Source organism: Bos grunniens, chromosome 1 (assembly GCF_055505025.1).
Source record: "Bos grunniens cultivar Pamir isolate PY7600 chromosome 1, Bosgru_T2T1.0, whole genome shotgun sequence".
NCBI lineage: Eukaryota > Metazoa > Chordata > Mammalia > Artiodactyla > Bovidae > Bos > Bos grunniens.
The window spans coordinates 107,045,304-107,062,304 of NC_141165.1; the positions used below are offsets into that span (position 1 = coordinate 107,045,304).

Genomic DNA, 17,001 nt, shown 5'->3' on the forward strand with positions numbered 1-17,001 from the left:
ATATTTTCTGTATAGCCCCCACACGTGCCTGAAAGTGTTAGTCACATAGTCGTGTCCAACTCTTTGCGATCCTATGGACTGTAGCCTGCCAGGCTTATCTGTCAATAGAATTCTCCAGGCAAGAATACTGGAGTGGGTAGCCATTCCCTTCTCCAAGGGACCTTCCCGACCCAGGGGTAGAGCATCGGTCTCCTGCATTGCAGTGAGATTCTTTTACCGTCTGAGCCACCAGGGAAGCCCCTACACATGCCTGCCCATCTTCATTTTCAGTGACCTTCATCATAGTGGTCAGTCATTTCAGTCGCTCTGTCATGTCCGACTCTGCAACCCCGTGAATCGCAGCACGCCAGGCCTCCCTGTCCATCACCAACTCCTGGAGTTCACCCAAACTCATGTGCATCAAGTCGGTGATGCCATCCAGCCATCTCATCCTCTGTCGTCCCCTTCTCCTCCTGCCCCCAATCCCTCCAAGCATCAGGGTCTTTTCCAATGAGTCAGCTCTGCGCATGAGGTAGCCAAAGTACTGGAGTTTCAGCTTTAGCCTCATTCCTTCCAAAGAAATCCTAGGGCTGATCTCCTTCAGAATGGATTGGTTGGATCTCCTTGCAGTCCAAGGGACTCTCAAGAGTCTTCTTCAACACCACAGTTCAAAAGCATCAATTCTTCGGTGCTCGGCTTTCTTCACAGTCCAACTCTTACATCCATACGTGAGCACTGGAAAAACCATAGCCTTGACTAGATGGACCTTTGTTGACAAAGTAATGTCTCTGCTGGAATAGTATTCTTATATATTGGCTTATTTTTAATTAGAATATTACACTGATATAAAAAGTCTCCATTAAAAATACAATAAAGAAGAGAAATAAAATCTATTTAGAACTTTATTAAGATGGTGATGAGTGGGATATAAGGATATCCAGGCCTTTTTTTTGGATTTAGATATGAAGCAAATGCCACTCGAAGACTTTCCTTAAAATATATTTAAGCTAACTCTCTACAACTAGTTGGATAGCTCAGTTGGTAAAGAATCTGCCCGCAATGCAGGAGACCTGGGTTTGATCCGTGGGTTGGGAAGATCCCCTGGAGAAGGGAAAGGCTATCCACTCCAGTATTCTGGCCTAGAGAATTCCATGGACTACAGTCCATGGGGTCACAAAGAGTCAGACCCAACTGAGTGTCTGAAACACTTCACTCCACAGTAGGTTTTAGCAGTAAAATATTAGATGCCCTTTGCTTTTCATTTTCTTCAGGATACTCCATCTATTGATTTGCAGCTAAACAGTGCAGGGGGTTGGGGGGGAACTACTTTGATTAAATTCTTTATCATTGAAGAGAAAATCAAACATCCAGATTTGATTTCAAAAATTGTACATTCTTATGTGATAGTACACTGCTTCTTTGAAAACTCTTAAATCTTTAGAATTAAGCTGGAACAAGCAGAACATTCCTGACATTAATGAGTTTTGAATATTTGGTTAACAAATCTTTTTATTTTATACGATATATGCCTCAATTTCCTAGGGGAAAAAAATTCATTGTTCATGAAAGTATGTTAGGACATAGAAAGTATGTGGACTTTTTTCATTTCTTTTGCTAACAGAACCCTTTCTGGCCATTGTGTTAGCTAAATTTATATCCATGTTTATAAGAATTTGTGAAAAGTTAATGTTTGAAATCCCTGCTCTAATTCCCATCAGATCACCATTTCGCAGTCCGTGTACTCAATGGCCTTCATTTGGAATGTACATCTTTCTAGGTTACACCGTGGTAGGTGTAACCCTTAGGTTATTAGCTGTGCTCTGGCTGGTGACAGTGGACTCCTGTCACTGCATCACTGTGCTTTGATTTCACCCTGAACTGTCATTTTGAATCCCAAGGTCTCTCAAACAAACAAGAATTCAAAAATCAGTATTGAAAAAGTCTTCAAAGACGGGCAAAAATAGACTTGAAAATTCATCTCTGAACTTCCTAGAGACTCTGATATATGGTTGAAATTTGAGAACCTTTAGGTTTTTCAGAATGTCTTCTTTTAATGGGCAGGGAGAAAAAGTCTTAAACTTGTTTTCATTCAAACTAGTAAGGAGAAATAAAAATGAAAAAATTGTTTGTCTTAATGGCTCAAATACCAAAGGCCTCTTGCTCCCTCTACAGAAGGTGTTGCAAAATTGCAGTCACAAAGATTTAAAAAAAAAAAAAAAAAAGACATTAACAAGTTTATCTTGAGGTTCATGATTCACAAAATGTTTTGGATCCATATGTACCTCCAGTGTCTTGCAAACTGGTTGGTTGTCCTAAAGTTTGTCACAGTAGGTTTCTGTGCTTCTACTTTGGTGTTTTTCATTGGTGTCAGCAAGGGTTTAGAGTAAACTCCATTAATAATAACTGTTAAAAAAAAAATACTTTTTTCTGGGCTTGTTAATTGACTTTGTTTATTTACTCACATGAATGAGTAAAATGCTTGAAAAAATTTCTTTTTAGGTAATTGTTTTACATATTTTCATTCTTTTTTATATAGCCAGGAAATTTGCACCATGAAAACAATGGGCTCTACTTAAAGACTTAAGTTCTTTTATTATCTACTTCTAATTGTCCCAGTCATTTTTAGATCTTAGTTGTTGTTGGGGCAAAAATTAACAATCTGAATTGTAACTTCGCAGGAGAAAGAACTGTTTCATTAGTGAAACTGGGTTTTTTTCAACTGTACGTAATACAGGAGACTGAAAGTTGACCTATAAATACTTAATGTATAAAACAACCATCTATGCATATATATCATCCTAATTTATAAATTTAAGTTGAAACAAAATGTTAATATTTTACGAACTTTGATATAAATAGTTTTATGCCTTCACTTACAACTCCAGGAACTTTTTGTTTTATTTGATAGGTTACTGGTTTCTCTTATTGTGCCATTTTGAAGTTATAAGTATGAAAATGCTTTTATTTCATCAATAGGGTCTTAACAAAAGATTAAAAATCCTTTTCATTTGTATTTAGTATAAGAATAGCCCTTAGGGATGTTACCCTGTAATTAAAAAATGAACCCAAGTGACAACATAGATTCTTTGATTTAAATAGGTCACATCAGAGTTGCCTGTCCTAAATTATTATGCTAAAACTAGATTGGATTTTTTTTCCCCCTCTGGTAGGTGTACTGGTCCACTAGCGAATTCCCTTTCAGAGAAAACAAGAGACCCGGTAGAGGAAGATGACGATGAATACAAGGTTCCTTCATCCCATCCTGTTTCCTTGAGTTCACAACCATCTCATTGCCATAATGTAAAACCTCCTCCTAGGTAAGACTATGGGCCATTTTTTGTCACCTCACATCTGGATAAGCATTATCATTTATGGTATTTGTTTTTAAACTGAATCACATCTGTCTACTGAAAAACCTTTCCTTTCTTGCTCAAAACCTCTTCCACCTATAATACTGTTTTTCTCCGTGACTTTCAGAGAAAACAAAACGATGCAGATTTCTATTTAACTAGGAAGCCCTCTGACTAAATTAGTTGACTAAAAGTCTGATGGAATAATTTGTTGCCCCCCCTCCACAAAAAAACAAATTATACTCTAGTAAAACTTTGCTGTAGGGTACATATAGTGGTGATTTTCATGGATTTTCAAAAGTAAGCTATTTTCAATGCTTTTTATCACTTCTAAGCACATATCTCATGAAGAAATGCTGTTGCTTAGAAACTAAGGTATTATACCAACCTTCCTTAGAATTTTTCTTTATAATATAAGGACTAGTATAACATATTTATTTTCCTTCTTGGTGTGCTACCTGCTTCAGATCTCGAAGAATTGAAACAAATTATTTCACTTAACTATTTTTATCAGGTACTATTTTACTTTCCCTTGGATTAAACAAGCATGTGAGGAATAGTGTTTGGCTTTCTTTTCTTCTTGTCAGCTGTTTATTCTTCCTCCTATGGAGACAGCCTCGGTCTTCGTTATTAAAAATGGGTGGTGTGTATTGAAATATTAGATTGTCTTTATGATTCTGCATTTATATAATTGAATTAGTAAATCATAATCTAATAATATTTCACTTTTTTTTTTTTTTTTTTTTACATCTGATGTATTAACATTCAGTGAATGCTCAGTCGTGTCTGACTATTTGTGACCCCATGGACTATAGCCTACCAGGCTCCTCTGTCTGTAGGATATTCCAGGGAAGAATACTGGAGTGGGTAGCCATTTCCTTCTCCAAATATATTTAGTACTCAAGAAGTCAAATCTCAGTTTCAAACTTCTTTCCTGAGCTCCAGTTTTCTTTGTATAATTACATCCCTGGAGCTCTGCCTGGTGTATACAGAAGAGGGCTCAGCTACTGCTCATATCCCAGCCTTCTTGCCTTGCAGTATCTCTTTATTGACTGAGGAATAGGAGAGCTGTTGAACACTTCAGTCATCTATGTCATCTTTACTTGTGTGCCATTTCTTTTTGAGGTCAAGTCAGTCAACAGAGTGTTTTATGAGTGGAGTGTTCCTTTCTTTCCAGAAGAAATATCTAAAAAAAATGTTTTGATGCCTTTCTTCAAGTATTGTACTATAATACTTGGAAAAAGAGAAGCAAATTTCCATTTAAAGCATAGATCTGCCTTAATGAATTACATGGTTAGAATTATCACAATTCAGCACTCTGCACAATTATTAACCAGGGTTATTAACACTTAGCCATCCAGCATTTCATATTTCAAAGTGTTATCCGCTCAGTCATGTCTTTTGTGACCCCATGGACTGTTGCCCGCCAGGCTCCTCCGTCCATGGAATTCTCCAGGCAAGAATACTGGAGTGGGTTGTCGTTCCCTCCTCCAGGGATTCTTCCTGACTCAGGGATCAAACCCAGGTCTCCCACACTGCAGGCAGATTCTTTACCATCACAGCTCAGAAGATCCTGGGTTGGGAAGATCCCCTGGAGAAAGGGGATGGCTACCCATGCTAGTATTCTTGCCTGGAGAATCCCATGGACAGAGGAGCCTGGTGGGCAATAGTCCATGGGGTCACAAAGAATAGGACATGACTGAGCGACTAACACTTTCACTTTCACATTTCACAGTGAAAACCAGTGTTCTTTTGCAGATTGCTGGCCTTAAGGGCATTTATTGGTAAAACAATATCATTGAGAAGACAGAGAAATAACTGAGAGATAATAATTTATTATGTTGCTGCTGCTAAGTCGCTTCAGTCGTGTCCGACTCTGTGCCACCCCATAGACGGCAGCCCACCAGGCTCCCCCATCCCTGGGATTCTCCAGGCAAGAACACTGGAGTGGGTTGTCATTTCCTTCTCCAATGCATGAAAGTGAAAAGTCAAAGTGAAGTCGCTCAGTCGTGTCCGACCCTCAGCGACCCCATAGACTGCAGCCCACCAGGCTCCTCCGTCCATGGGATTTTCCAGGCAAGAGTACTGGAGTGGGGTGCCATTACCTTCTCCGAATTTATTATGTTAGAAGAGCCATATGTCCACTGCTCTTATTAGAGAAAAAAGTTATTCCTTAACATCAAATATCTACTGTTAAAATTTTCAGTTCCCCTGGCTCTTAAAAATTTGTAGTAATTTTAAAAACTGAAGTAAGATGAGATTTTGTTTTTGGTCTCCTTGGGATCTCACTTTTTTTCATCACTGGAGAAGTAAAGGGTATAATTTTAAGACTTTAAATTTTAATTGTCACATCATATTGGATGAGACTTTTGGTGACAGGCCTCTGAAATCCTGAAAATAAATTTGATTTATGACCACCATTACCATCTTTCTACAGTTATAGAGGAATAATAAATGTTGATAATCCCTAAATTTAATTGAAGTGAATTTTTTATTTGATTGATCTTGAGAGCTGATGGATGAAGTATCTTCTTAGGTCCTCTACAAAGCACTCTAAACTTAGACACCTTTCTTTCTGCATTTTTCCTCTTTTTGGAATATCAGGAGAAGTAAATTGTCAATATATAGAAAATGTTAAACTGTAGATGAATAATTCAGTTTCAGTAAAAATCCATCATTTTATGAAAATACATGGTAACTATTTTTAAATGAACCATCTCTGTCCCCTTAAAGAGATGTGGCCACCAGAGAGAAAGGAAGTGAATTTCAGATGAAGCGCTTTGCAATAACTATTCAAATGTCCAATATCTCCTCCATTATATATGTACTTTTACTTTGCCCCAAGAATTCAGAGTAAATTGAGGAAAAGTAAAATATAAACTCTGCTTTCTGTAGCTCTTTGTGAGCAGAGTGAGCAGATAGTCTGCTGCACAGTTATATTCTGAAGACAAAATAAGCCCAGTGCTTCTCTTCCTGTGCCTTGGACTTATCCATTGTGTTCAGTTTGATTCCAAAGCATTAAAGCCAACAACAAAAATACCTGTTTAGTAAGTATTGTCCTCTTAGTGACACCCAGATTAAAATATTTGTTGTGTACCCAAGGCCTTTGCTAAAGTCATTTTTCTTTCTTTTTTTTTTTTAATTTTATTTTATTTTTAAACTTTTCATAATTGTATTAGTTTTGCCAAATATCAAAATGAATCCGCCACAGGTATACATGTGTTCCCCATCCTGAACCCTCCTCCCTCCTCCCTCCCCATACCATCCCTCTGGGTCGTCCCAGTGCACTAGCCCCAAGCATCCAGTATCGTACATCGAACCTGGACTGGCAACTCATTTCTTACATGATATTTTACATGTTTCAATGTCATTCTCCCAAATCTTCCCACCCTCTCCCTCTCCCACAGAGTCCATAAGACTGTTCTATACATCAGTGTCTCTTTTGCTGTCTCGTACACCGGGTTATTGTTACCATCTTTCTAAATTCCATATATATGCGTTAGTATACTGTATTTATGTTTTTCCTTCTGGCTTACTTCACTCTGTATAATAGGCTCCAGTTTCATCCACCTCATTAGAACTGATTCAAATGTATTCTTTTTAATGGCTGAGTAATATTCCATTGTGTATATGTACCACTGATTTCTTATCCATTCATCTGCTGATGGACATCTAGGTTGCTTCCATGTCCTGGCTATTATAAACAGTGCTGCGATGAACATTGGGGTACACGTGTCTCTTTCCCTTCTGGTTTCCTCAGTGTGTATGCCCAGCAGTGGGATTGCTGGATCATAAGGCAGTTCTATTTCCAGTTTTTTAAGGAATCTCCACACTGTTCTCCATAGTGGCTGTACTAGTTTGCATTCCCACCAACAGTGTAAGAGAGTTCCCTTTTCTCCACACCCTCTCCAGCATTTATTATTTGTAGACTTTTGGATCACAGCCATTCTGACTGGTGTGAAATGGTACCTCATAGTGGTTTTGATTTGCATTTCCCTGATAATGAGTGATGTTGAGCATCTTTTCATGTGTTTGTTAGCCATCTGTATGTCTTCTTTGGAGAAATGTCTATTTAGTTCTTTGGCCCATTTTTTGATTGGGTCGTTTATTTTTCTGGAGTTGAGCTGCAGGAGTTGCTTGTATATTTTTGAGATTAGTTGTTTGTCAGTTGCTTCATTTGCTATTATTTTCTCCCATTCTGAAGGCTGTCTTTTCACCTTGCTAAGAGTTTCCTTTGATATGCAGAAGCTTTTAAGGTTAATTAGGTCCCATTTGTTTATTTTTGATTTTATTTCCAATATTCTGGGAGGTGGATCATAGAGGATCCTGCTGTGATGTATGTCAGAGAGTGTTTTGCCTATGTTCTCCTCTAGGAGTTTTATAGTTTCTGGTCTTACGTTGAGATCTTTAATCCATTTTGAGTTTATTTTTGTGTATGGTGTTAGAAAGTGGTCTAGTTTCATTCTTTTACAAGTGGTTGATCAGATTTCCCAGCACCACTTGTTAAAGAGATTGTCTTTAATCCATTGTATATTCTTGCCTCCTTTGTCAAAGATAAGGTGTCCATATGTGCGTGGATTTATCTCTGGGCTTTCTATTTTATTCCATTGATCTATATTTCTGTCTTTGTGCCAGTACCATACTGTCTTGATAACTGTGGCTTTGTAGTAGAGCCTGAAGTCAGGTAGGTTGATTCCTCCAGTTCCATTCTTCTTTCTCAAGAGTGCTTTGGTTATTCGAGGTTTTTTGTATTTCCATACAAATTGTGAAATTATTTGTTCTAGCTCTGTGAAGAATACTGTTGGTAGCTTGATAGGGATTGCGTTGAATCTATAAATTGCTTTGGGTAGTATACTTATTTTCACTATATTGATTCTTCCAATCCATGAACATGGTATATTTCTCCATCTATTAGTGTCCTCTTTGATTTCTTTCACCAGTGTTTTATAGTTTTCTATATATAGGTCTTTAGTTTCTTTAGGTAGATATATTCCTAAGTATTTTATTCTTTCCGTTGCAATGGTGAATGGAATTGTTTCCTTAATTTCTCTTTCTGTTTTCTCATTATTAGTGTATAGGAATGCAAGGGATTTCTGTGTGTTGATTTTATATCCTGCAACTTTACTATAGTCATTGATTATTTCTAGTAATTTTCTGGTGGAATCTTTAGGGTTTTCTATGTAGAGGATCATGTCATCTGCAAATAGTGAGAGTTTTACTTCTTATTTTCCTCTAAAGTCAGGAACAAGACAAGGGTGCCCACTTTCACCATTACTATTCAACATAGTTTTGGAAGTTTTGGCCACAGCAATCAGAGCAGAAAAAGAAATAAAAGTCATTTTTCTACTTGACAGAAATACCAGAGTTTTGTTCATGGCAATGGTGAAATCATGCCCCAGGCTCTAGTTCTTTGAAAATGCCTATCTGAATTTTCATGGACTTGCTGAATATTTAATAATTCTCCTTCCTTGATAATTCCCTGATAGCTCAGTTGGTAAAGAATCCACCTGCAAGGCAGGAGACCCCAGTTCGATTCCTGGGTCGGGAAGATCCGCCAGAGAAGGGATAGGCTACCCACTCCAGTATTCTTGAGCTTCCCTAGTGGCTCAGCTGATAAAGAATCTGCCTGCAATGCGGGAGACCTTGGTTCGATCCCTGGGTTGGGAAGGTCCCCTGAAGAAGGGAGAGGCTACCCACTCCAGTATTCTGGCCTGGAGAATTTCATGGACTATATAGTCCATAGGGTCACAAAAAGTCGGACACAACTGAACGACTTTCAGTTTCTTTCCTTTCTTGATAGGTTCCTGGTTTTTATAAGGAAAGCTTAAATTACAGAAATATAAATACACTGTTAAGTATCACTAATCAATAATGAAGTCACTGGGACTTTTACATATTTTTGCCTGCATATTACATTTTTTTTCTTCAAAAACTTGATAATATGGAAATCTTCCAAAATTATATATTAATTCCACAAGTGTTTAGGGTATGAACAGTTTTGTGGCCCTTCTAATTATTGGTTGCAGTTTTTTTTAAAAAAAGATTGTCTTCTATGGAATATTTACTTCTGCTTTGTAAAGGTATTTGAGTAATAGTATGTAGATAACATTACCTGTACTTTTTCCAGAAAAGTCAATTAATTATATTTATTTTCCAACTTTATCATATGAGCAAGGTTACTGGTTCCCATCATCTCCACCCCCAAATGACTTTTAAATGGAAAGCAATGACCCTTACGATTTTTGTCCTTTGATTTCTGCTCTAGATCTTGTGATAACGGTCACTGTATATTGAATGGAACACATGGCACATCCTCAGAGATGAAGAAATCAAACATCCCTGAGTTAGGCATATATTTAAAGGGTATGTATAAAACATTCTCTTTGTATTCTACATCTTAATGGTCAGAATTTAAAGGCAAAATTCCATGCCATTGTTGTACTGAAGATACATTAAGATTTTGTGTTATCCTCTAGGAGATGTTTTTGATTCAGCCTCTGATCCAGTGCCATTGCCACCTGCCAGGCCTCCAACTCGGGACAATCCAAAGCATGGTTCTTCACTCAACAGGACGCCCTCTGATTATGATCTTCTCATCCCTCCATTAGGTTGAAACCTTTAAAACAATTTCAAGCAAACCACTCTGCCATCTCTTTCAATTAACATCTGAATTATCAGAATTCAGGGTTCAATGCAGTGCAGACTTGTTGGGTTCTGAAATTGTCTGAATTAGAATGCAGATTAGAATCTCCAGGTGATGGTGGCTCTCAAGTTCATGTGACCATTATTCCATTTAGATGATTGAAACAGTGCTGTAAGTAGCTGGCATTGGTCAGGGTTTTATCAAGTTGTCTCTTCATGTAAAACATCTTCTGAGGGCACTGTTCATTCCTTCAGGTGCTTGTGCTTCTTATGGATTTGGAGTATTCTTCTGAGATTCTCTTTAAGTACAGTTCTTACTGAATGTGTATTTACTTTTTCTTTCAGTATATAATGACCCATTTCCACTTAGCTAATTACATTATGAGGAATTATGTATTTTATTGCAGAGAGCCAAAAACAAATTCTCTCTTATAATCATTGCAGCTAGAAATAATCTGTTTCAAATTTTACTATGAAGTACACTTAATGTGTGTGTGTGTGTATGTGTGAAGGTACCCACAGGTGTATATGTACATAAAAGTTGTCTGGTGTGGGTGTCTATTTCATTAATTTTAGGTAGGAAGCTTCTCACCCTATTTTCAGAGGAAGACAACTTTTAGAAGTTAAAGCTTCACAATAATGTGTCACCATAACATGAAATAATGTATGATGAAGGTTCTTTTGTGAGCTTATTTGAATTATTAGGCTACTGGAAATGAACTTTTCCATTTTTTTTCCCCCAAAGACACCATCACCTGGTATTTCTGGTTACGCAGTTGAATGTCCTGCTCCTATTCTTTCTGCAGTTGAGTGCTTTACTATCACCTACCTGGATTACAAGGGCCTTCTTTACCTAGTCTTTTTCTTTTCTTCTGCTTCTTCCTCTATGCTGGTTTTTTACCTGTTACCCAAGTCTTTATGATTAGATCAGCACTGTCCTATAGAACTTTATGTGGTGACATAAAAGATCTGTATGTATGACTGTAGAACTGAATTTTAGTTTATTTAAATATCTGTATGTAGATGGTTACTACCATATCGGACAATGCAGAGAAGCATTCCAACCTTCATTTTAAAATTATTTTTAATTGGAAGGTAATTGCTTTACAGTGTTATGTTGGTTTCTGCCATTCAGCAACATATAACTCATCCTTTGGCTCTTCATGTACATCTCATATTTTATTTATACTATTCACTCAACCTAGAAGATACCATCCTTGTATTTGATGTAGTGTAAGGTTGCTCAGTTGTGTCTGACTCTTTGTGATCCCCCGGATTGTAGCCTACCAGGATCCTCTGTCCATGGGATTCTCCAGGCAAAAATACTGGAGTAGATTGCCATTCTCCAGAGTGTATTTGATGAACAAATGTTTTTGAGCCCTAATATCCCAGACCTTCCTTTTCTTGGTAACACCTTGCTGAATGCCACTTTCTACCTTCCTCTTCCCTCTTACAAGGCATCTCTTTCTCTCTCTGTGTGACCTATGGGACTTTCACCTCTGAATCATTTGTGAACTTTTTTTAGAACTCTTTATGGAATCTAAGCTCCTCAGGTCAAGGCCTTATGATTTTGATCTTTACATTATCCATGTGCCTAGCATGGTATACAGGAATATCAGGGTGGGGAAAATAACAGTAGGGGCAGATAAAGGATTTGAATAAATAAGATAGGGTGGGAGATAGCTAAAGGTTCAAATGATACTAAGAACTAAGCTCTCTCTTCTATACTTTCATATATTTTACATTAGAAAAGTTTCTCTAATGATCATTAGCAAAGATATTCAGAATATTTTTCCCAAGGCAAGCTGGATGAGTGGTGAAACCATTTGTATTTAAATAAACCTTTATATTCAAGTCAATATATTTAAATCCAGAAGAATATTTGTTACTATAATATGTAGGTATTTATACTCCATTTCATTCACAAGTATTTGCGATTGCTTACAGAAATACATATACTGCAATTTTATTTCTTAAACAATCAAGATGAGGAAAAATATGAATAGGAGACAGTAAGATGTGGCAAGTGAAACATAAGTAGACATAAAAATCTGCTGCAGTATTTTATAGTTAGAAAAGGCGGGAACTATGCAAATATAAGTAACTAGCTTTGGGACCACCACAAGAGTTATTTCTATATTTAACTGTGTCTCTCTAGAGATATCTGGTAAGTAGAAAAAGATGATACTCCTCTACTGCAGGTACATTTTCTGTATATTTTGACAATGAAATATATGGGGAGCATTAGCTTAAATGAATTAAAATCCAGTGGAGCAAACTTTAAAAGATAATTTAAATTATTGGACATTAAATTTGTGTGCATGTAGTGATTTTCCAGTTAGACTGTGAACTCTTACTGTTACACAGAAATTCTGTTTTGATGATGTTGATCTTATAATATTTAGTTCAACCCTCCAGTGTCTTAATATTACAAAGGTTACACAGCTTTTTAACAGAAAGACCTGAGAGAAGAAGTCTGCATATGTGTGTTTGTGTGTCTGTACTTCTCTCCAGACACCCCCCACAAAATAATCAGCTCCCATTACCAAAGTTGGTCAACTGCTGTATAAACACTGCAGGCGAAGCTCTTTATAAGCAGTAACAGAAGATTATTAGTTTTGCCTGAAGTTCTGCTGCTGATACTGACCTTTCTTTAAATGCAGGCGAAGATGCTTTTGACGCTCTGCCTCCGTCCCTCCCACCTCCCCCACCTCCCGCAAGGCACAGTCTCATCGAACATTCGAAACCTCCTGGCTCTGGCAGCCGACCATCCTCAGGACAGGACCTTTTCCTCCTTCCTTCAGGTAGGAGAGAAAACCCAAGCAAACCTTTCACTTGAAGCGAAAGTATTTCTAAGATCATACTGTCAAATAAGCATTAGTAATTCACTGATTTCTAGTTCTCTAGCTGAAAAATCCTGGGCGGAAAATAGCAGTTGGGTGGGTTTGTCAGTTGTTTGGTTTATTACCAAAAGGATTTTTAAAAATGGTGAAAGCAACAAGGAAAAACAGAATTTAGAAATGTTGCTGTATACTACAGATAACACCTCTATGCTACAAAAGGCATCCCTGAGAACCAGAAGGGCTGTGTTTGAGCTAATAGTGATGGGGACAAATTTAGACTCTCTCCTAATTCTGTGTGATATTTCTAATAACGTGTTTAAAAATTTTTACTAAATATGCTTTAGGGTCATTTTTTATTCCAAAACACAATGTCTTCATAAATTATACTGCTGTAACATTAGTAGGTATGTTTTTCCTGAAATATCTGCATTTGATTGTTGTGTTACTGTTTTTAATGCCTCAGTGTATGTACTAAAATTATTGGTTGAGGAAAAATTAATATATAGCTTTTTGTAAATTCAAGTGAGGAGTAGAAATAAAAAGACTTAGTAAACCATCCACTTCACTAGTCAGAATTATCAGGGAAAAAAAATTCTGTTACATTGAATCTGCTGATATTAACTGTTCGAGTCAGCCCTGTTGGTGATACTGTGATCTGTACTCAAACGTTTGCTTCCTCAGTTTGGTTTGATTAAACATAGGATAAAGATTTTCTTTCTTAGCAACTGCTTTACATATATGTATGAGATAAATCATGAAAGCCTTTTAAGAGTACTAACTTTGTCCTTTGACCACCTACATGCTTCATAGAAAACTTCGGGATCTTAACCATTGTCATTCACCTTTTACAGTTTTCTCATGGTTCTTTTTTTCAATTTGGCTTGATGATTTAGAAGTCTGAGGCAGTTTGTACATATGACACACAAAATTATACACATATAACTTGGAATATATAATAGCTTCAGTTCTAAAGGCAGTTTATAGTTTATGTTCAAGGAATAATTTTGAGTTTAATTTTTTGTCACTAAATACTGAATTGTCCTGTGTCACTCACCCTGTGAAATGCCTCCCTGACCTCGTAGATCCCATTAATTTACTGAATGCTACTAGTCTGAGTTACATTTAAGCCCATTGAATGAAAGCTAAGTGCAGTGACTTCTTTTAAAATTAAGCTTTCTAGGAATTAGAACATTTTACACACATGCTTTTACCTGTTTCAAAAGAATCAGTTGTAATATATTTCAGTTATCATAATTTCATTGTTTGTTGTGCTTTGTAAAAACCTTCAAAAATTTTTTACTCACAATTAATTACGAGAAAGAAATACTTCAAAATGAAAAGTCCCCTTTTTTATTAGACAGAATGAAACTGTTGTATAAACTGTTTTATTTCATGCATAGCTTTGCTTGACTGCCAGAGAGACTCAGGAGCAGTTATCCTTAGCCTATGGTGTGAGGCTAACATGAGACCAGAGCAGGGTCCTTTGAAACTGTTGACTCACTCTTGACCTGCTTTTGGGTTTTCCTGATGGCTCAGAGGGTAAGGAATCTGCCTGCAATGCAGGAGACCCAGGTTTGATCCCTAGGTTGGGAAGATCTCTTGGAGAAGGGAACGGCTACCCACTACAGTATTATTGCCTAGAGAATTCCATGGACAGAGGAGCCTGGCAGGCTACAGTCCATGGAGGCAAAGAGTCAGACACGACTGAGCAACTAACACACGCACTTGACCTACTTTTATACATGGAAGTACTCTAATTCCATTCCAAATAATATTGACATCTCTTGATACTAAATACTTGTAAGAAGAAAAAAATGCAGCTTTCTTCCCCATTTCCAGTCATTCAGTTCAGTTCAGTCACTCAGTCGTGTCCGACTCTTTGCGACCCCATGAATCAAAGCATGCCAGGCCTCCCTGTCCATCACCAATTCCCGGAGTTCACTCAGACTCACGTCCATTGAGTCAGTGATGCCATCCAGCCATCTCATCCTCTGTCGTCCCCTTTTCCTCCTGCCCCCCATCCCTCCCAGCATCAGAGTCTTTTCCAATGAGTCAACTCTTCGCATGAGGTGGCCAAAGTACTGGAGTTTCAGCTCTAGCATCATTCCTTCCAAAGAACACCCAGGGCTTATCTCCTCTAGAACGGACTGGTTGGATCTCCTTGCAGTCCAAGGGACTCTCAAGAGTCTTCTCCAACACCACAGTTCAAAAGCATCAATTCTTCGGCACTCAGCCTTCTTCACAGTCCAACTCTCACATCCATACACGACCACTGGAAAAACCATAGCCTTGACTAGACGGCCCTTTGTTGGCAAAGTAATGTCTCTGCTTTTCAATATGCTATCTAGGTTGGTCATAACTTTCCTTCCAAGGAGTAAGCGTCTTTTAATTTCATGGCTGCAGTCACCATCTGCAGTGATTTTGGAGCCCAAAAAATAAAGTCTGATACTATTTCCCCATCTGTTTCCCATGAAGTGATGGGACCAGATGCCATGATCTTCATTTTCTGAATGTTGAGCTTTAAGCCAAATTTTTCATTCTCCTCTTTCACTTTCATCAAGAGGCTTTTTAGTTCCTCTTCACTTTCTGCCATAAGGGTGGCATCATCTGCATATCTGAGATTATTGATATTTCTCCCGTCAACCTTGATTCCATCTTGTGCTTCTTCCAGCCCAGCGTTTCTCATGATGTACTCTGCAAAGGACAGATTTCTAGTCTGTTGCTAGTTGCTTTATGAGATCCAATGAGTCACTGTTTTTATTCATTTTTAAACCACATGTATTAGACTTCCTCTTTATCAAAAAAGTATTTTAATTGTTCTTAATGGAATATCATAGAACATGAAGGTTTCTTTCAGCTTATAAATAAGCACTTGACTATATCATTCTGCAAAGGATTAACACATTATAGTGTCTAAAAAGTGAAATAGAAAATCATAAAATCAGTTCTTCACTCTGAATTGAACTTCCTAAAAGAATCATTTATAAATACTAAACCGAAGTTTAACTCAGTAGTTGTAGAACCATATAAGGTAAACAAAGGTGATTGCTAAATTTAAACAGATATATGAGCATATTACTGCCATTTAAAATTTTAGATCAGTGTAATGATAAGCCTTTGCTGGCATTATGAAGATTTGGTTTCCTTGAGGAAATCAGTATCCCTAATTAAAGACAGAGGTTAGATATCTTCATGATGTTAAGTACCTCTTTAAACCAGCCTCTTTATTGCAGCATTCAGTGCCCTGCACACCTGAGTCAGGCCCACCGTTCCAGCCTTACAAGCCCACTGACTGCTCTATAATAGTGATTTTTAAACTACAGGGCCCAGTGTTTCTGCAAAAGAGCCTTAGGGCTCCTATACGATCAAAAAGGGGAAGTGAAGCAGGGACACAGCTCTGATGCTGCTTTTATCTGGTTTCCATTGTAGGCCTTCATGCAAGATTTCTTTTGGCAAAATAGGAATGCCCACCCCACGATACATGAGCCATCTACTCTGGACAAGCCAGTCATATCTTAACAAAACCTGAAGAGTCCTCAAAAAAAGCTTTATGCTTTCCTGTCTACAAACCAGGGCTACTGCTAGCACATATATGCTTTTATGTGCATTACAAAAAGACATTTCTTTTGTGTTGGTGGGTTGAAATAGGCATGCCTCCCTCTGCTTTGTGCCAGAGCCAGTGCTCCAGGAACAAAGCCAAGGCTGTAGTTATGTCTGCTCATTCCCAGTACTGCGTCTTTGTGCAGTGCACAAAATACACAATGTATCTGGCAGCCCTTACTGAACCTTTCCTCACTGTATTTCTACCTGGAATCTTTTGAAGTCCGTATCCAATCTGAAAGTCACAATTCAACTCTGAAAGCTAGCCAAAAAAGCTAGCTATCTTTATTAGAGATAAAGGAGAGTTTTTCACTGGGATCCAGAAATGCAATTGCATAAGTAAAGTACAGAGAAAGCTTGGATCATTAGCAACAGTTACTGGGAATGCTTTAGGGGTTTGGTTGCCTATGACCTTTATGAGGCACACCCATGACATGGTTTCCGAGGGTGTTCATGCCCTTTGAGGGTTGCCCTCACAGAGTTCAGGTCAGAGATCCAGTGAGGCGAGGTCCTCCCTGGGGCACAGCCAGTGTGGAGACTACGATGTCTGAGTGTTGAAGGATTCATGGGGTAAAACCATGAATTGT

At 37.8% G+C, this 17,001-nt stretch overlaps 1 protein-coding gene across 12 annotated transcripts in view; it reads left to right on the plus strand.

The window, feature by feature from the left end:
* Nucleotides 1–17,001, plus strand: part of CBLB (Cbl proto-oncogene B) — a 229,570-nt gene that overhangs the window by 193,553 nt on the left and 19,016 nt on the right. For 9 of the 12 annotated variants that reach the window (XM_086320905.1, XM_086320913.1, XM_086320864.1 and 6 more), the window contains 4 exons: nt 3,150–3,296; nt 9,595–9,692; nt 9,806–9,937; nt 12,635–12,775. In XM_086320905.1, the coding sequence (XP_086177031.1) occupies nt 3,150–3,296; nt 9,595–9,692; nt 9,806–9,937; nt 12,635–12,775 (518 nt within the window). The remainder of the gene's footprint in view (nt 1–3,149; nt 3,297–9,594; nt 9,693–9,805; nt 9,938–12,634; nt 12,776–17,001) is intronic. The other 3 variants (XM_086320923.1, XM_086320933.1, XM_086320927.1) reach the window with 1 other exon arrangement.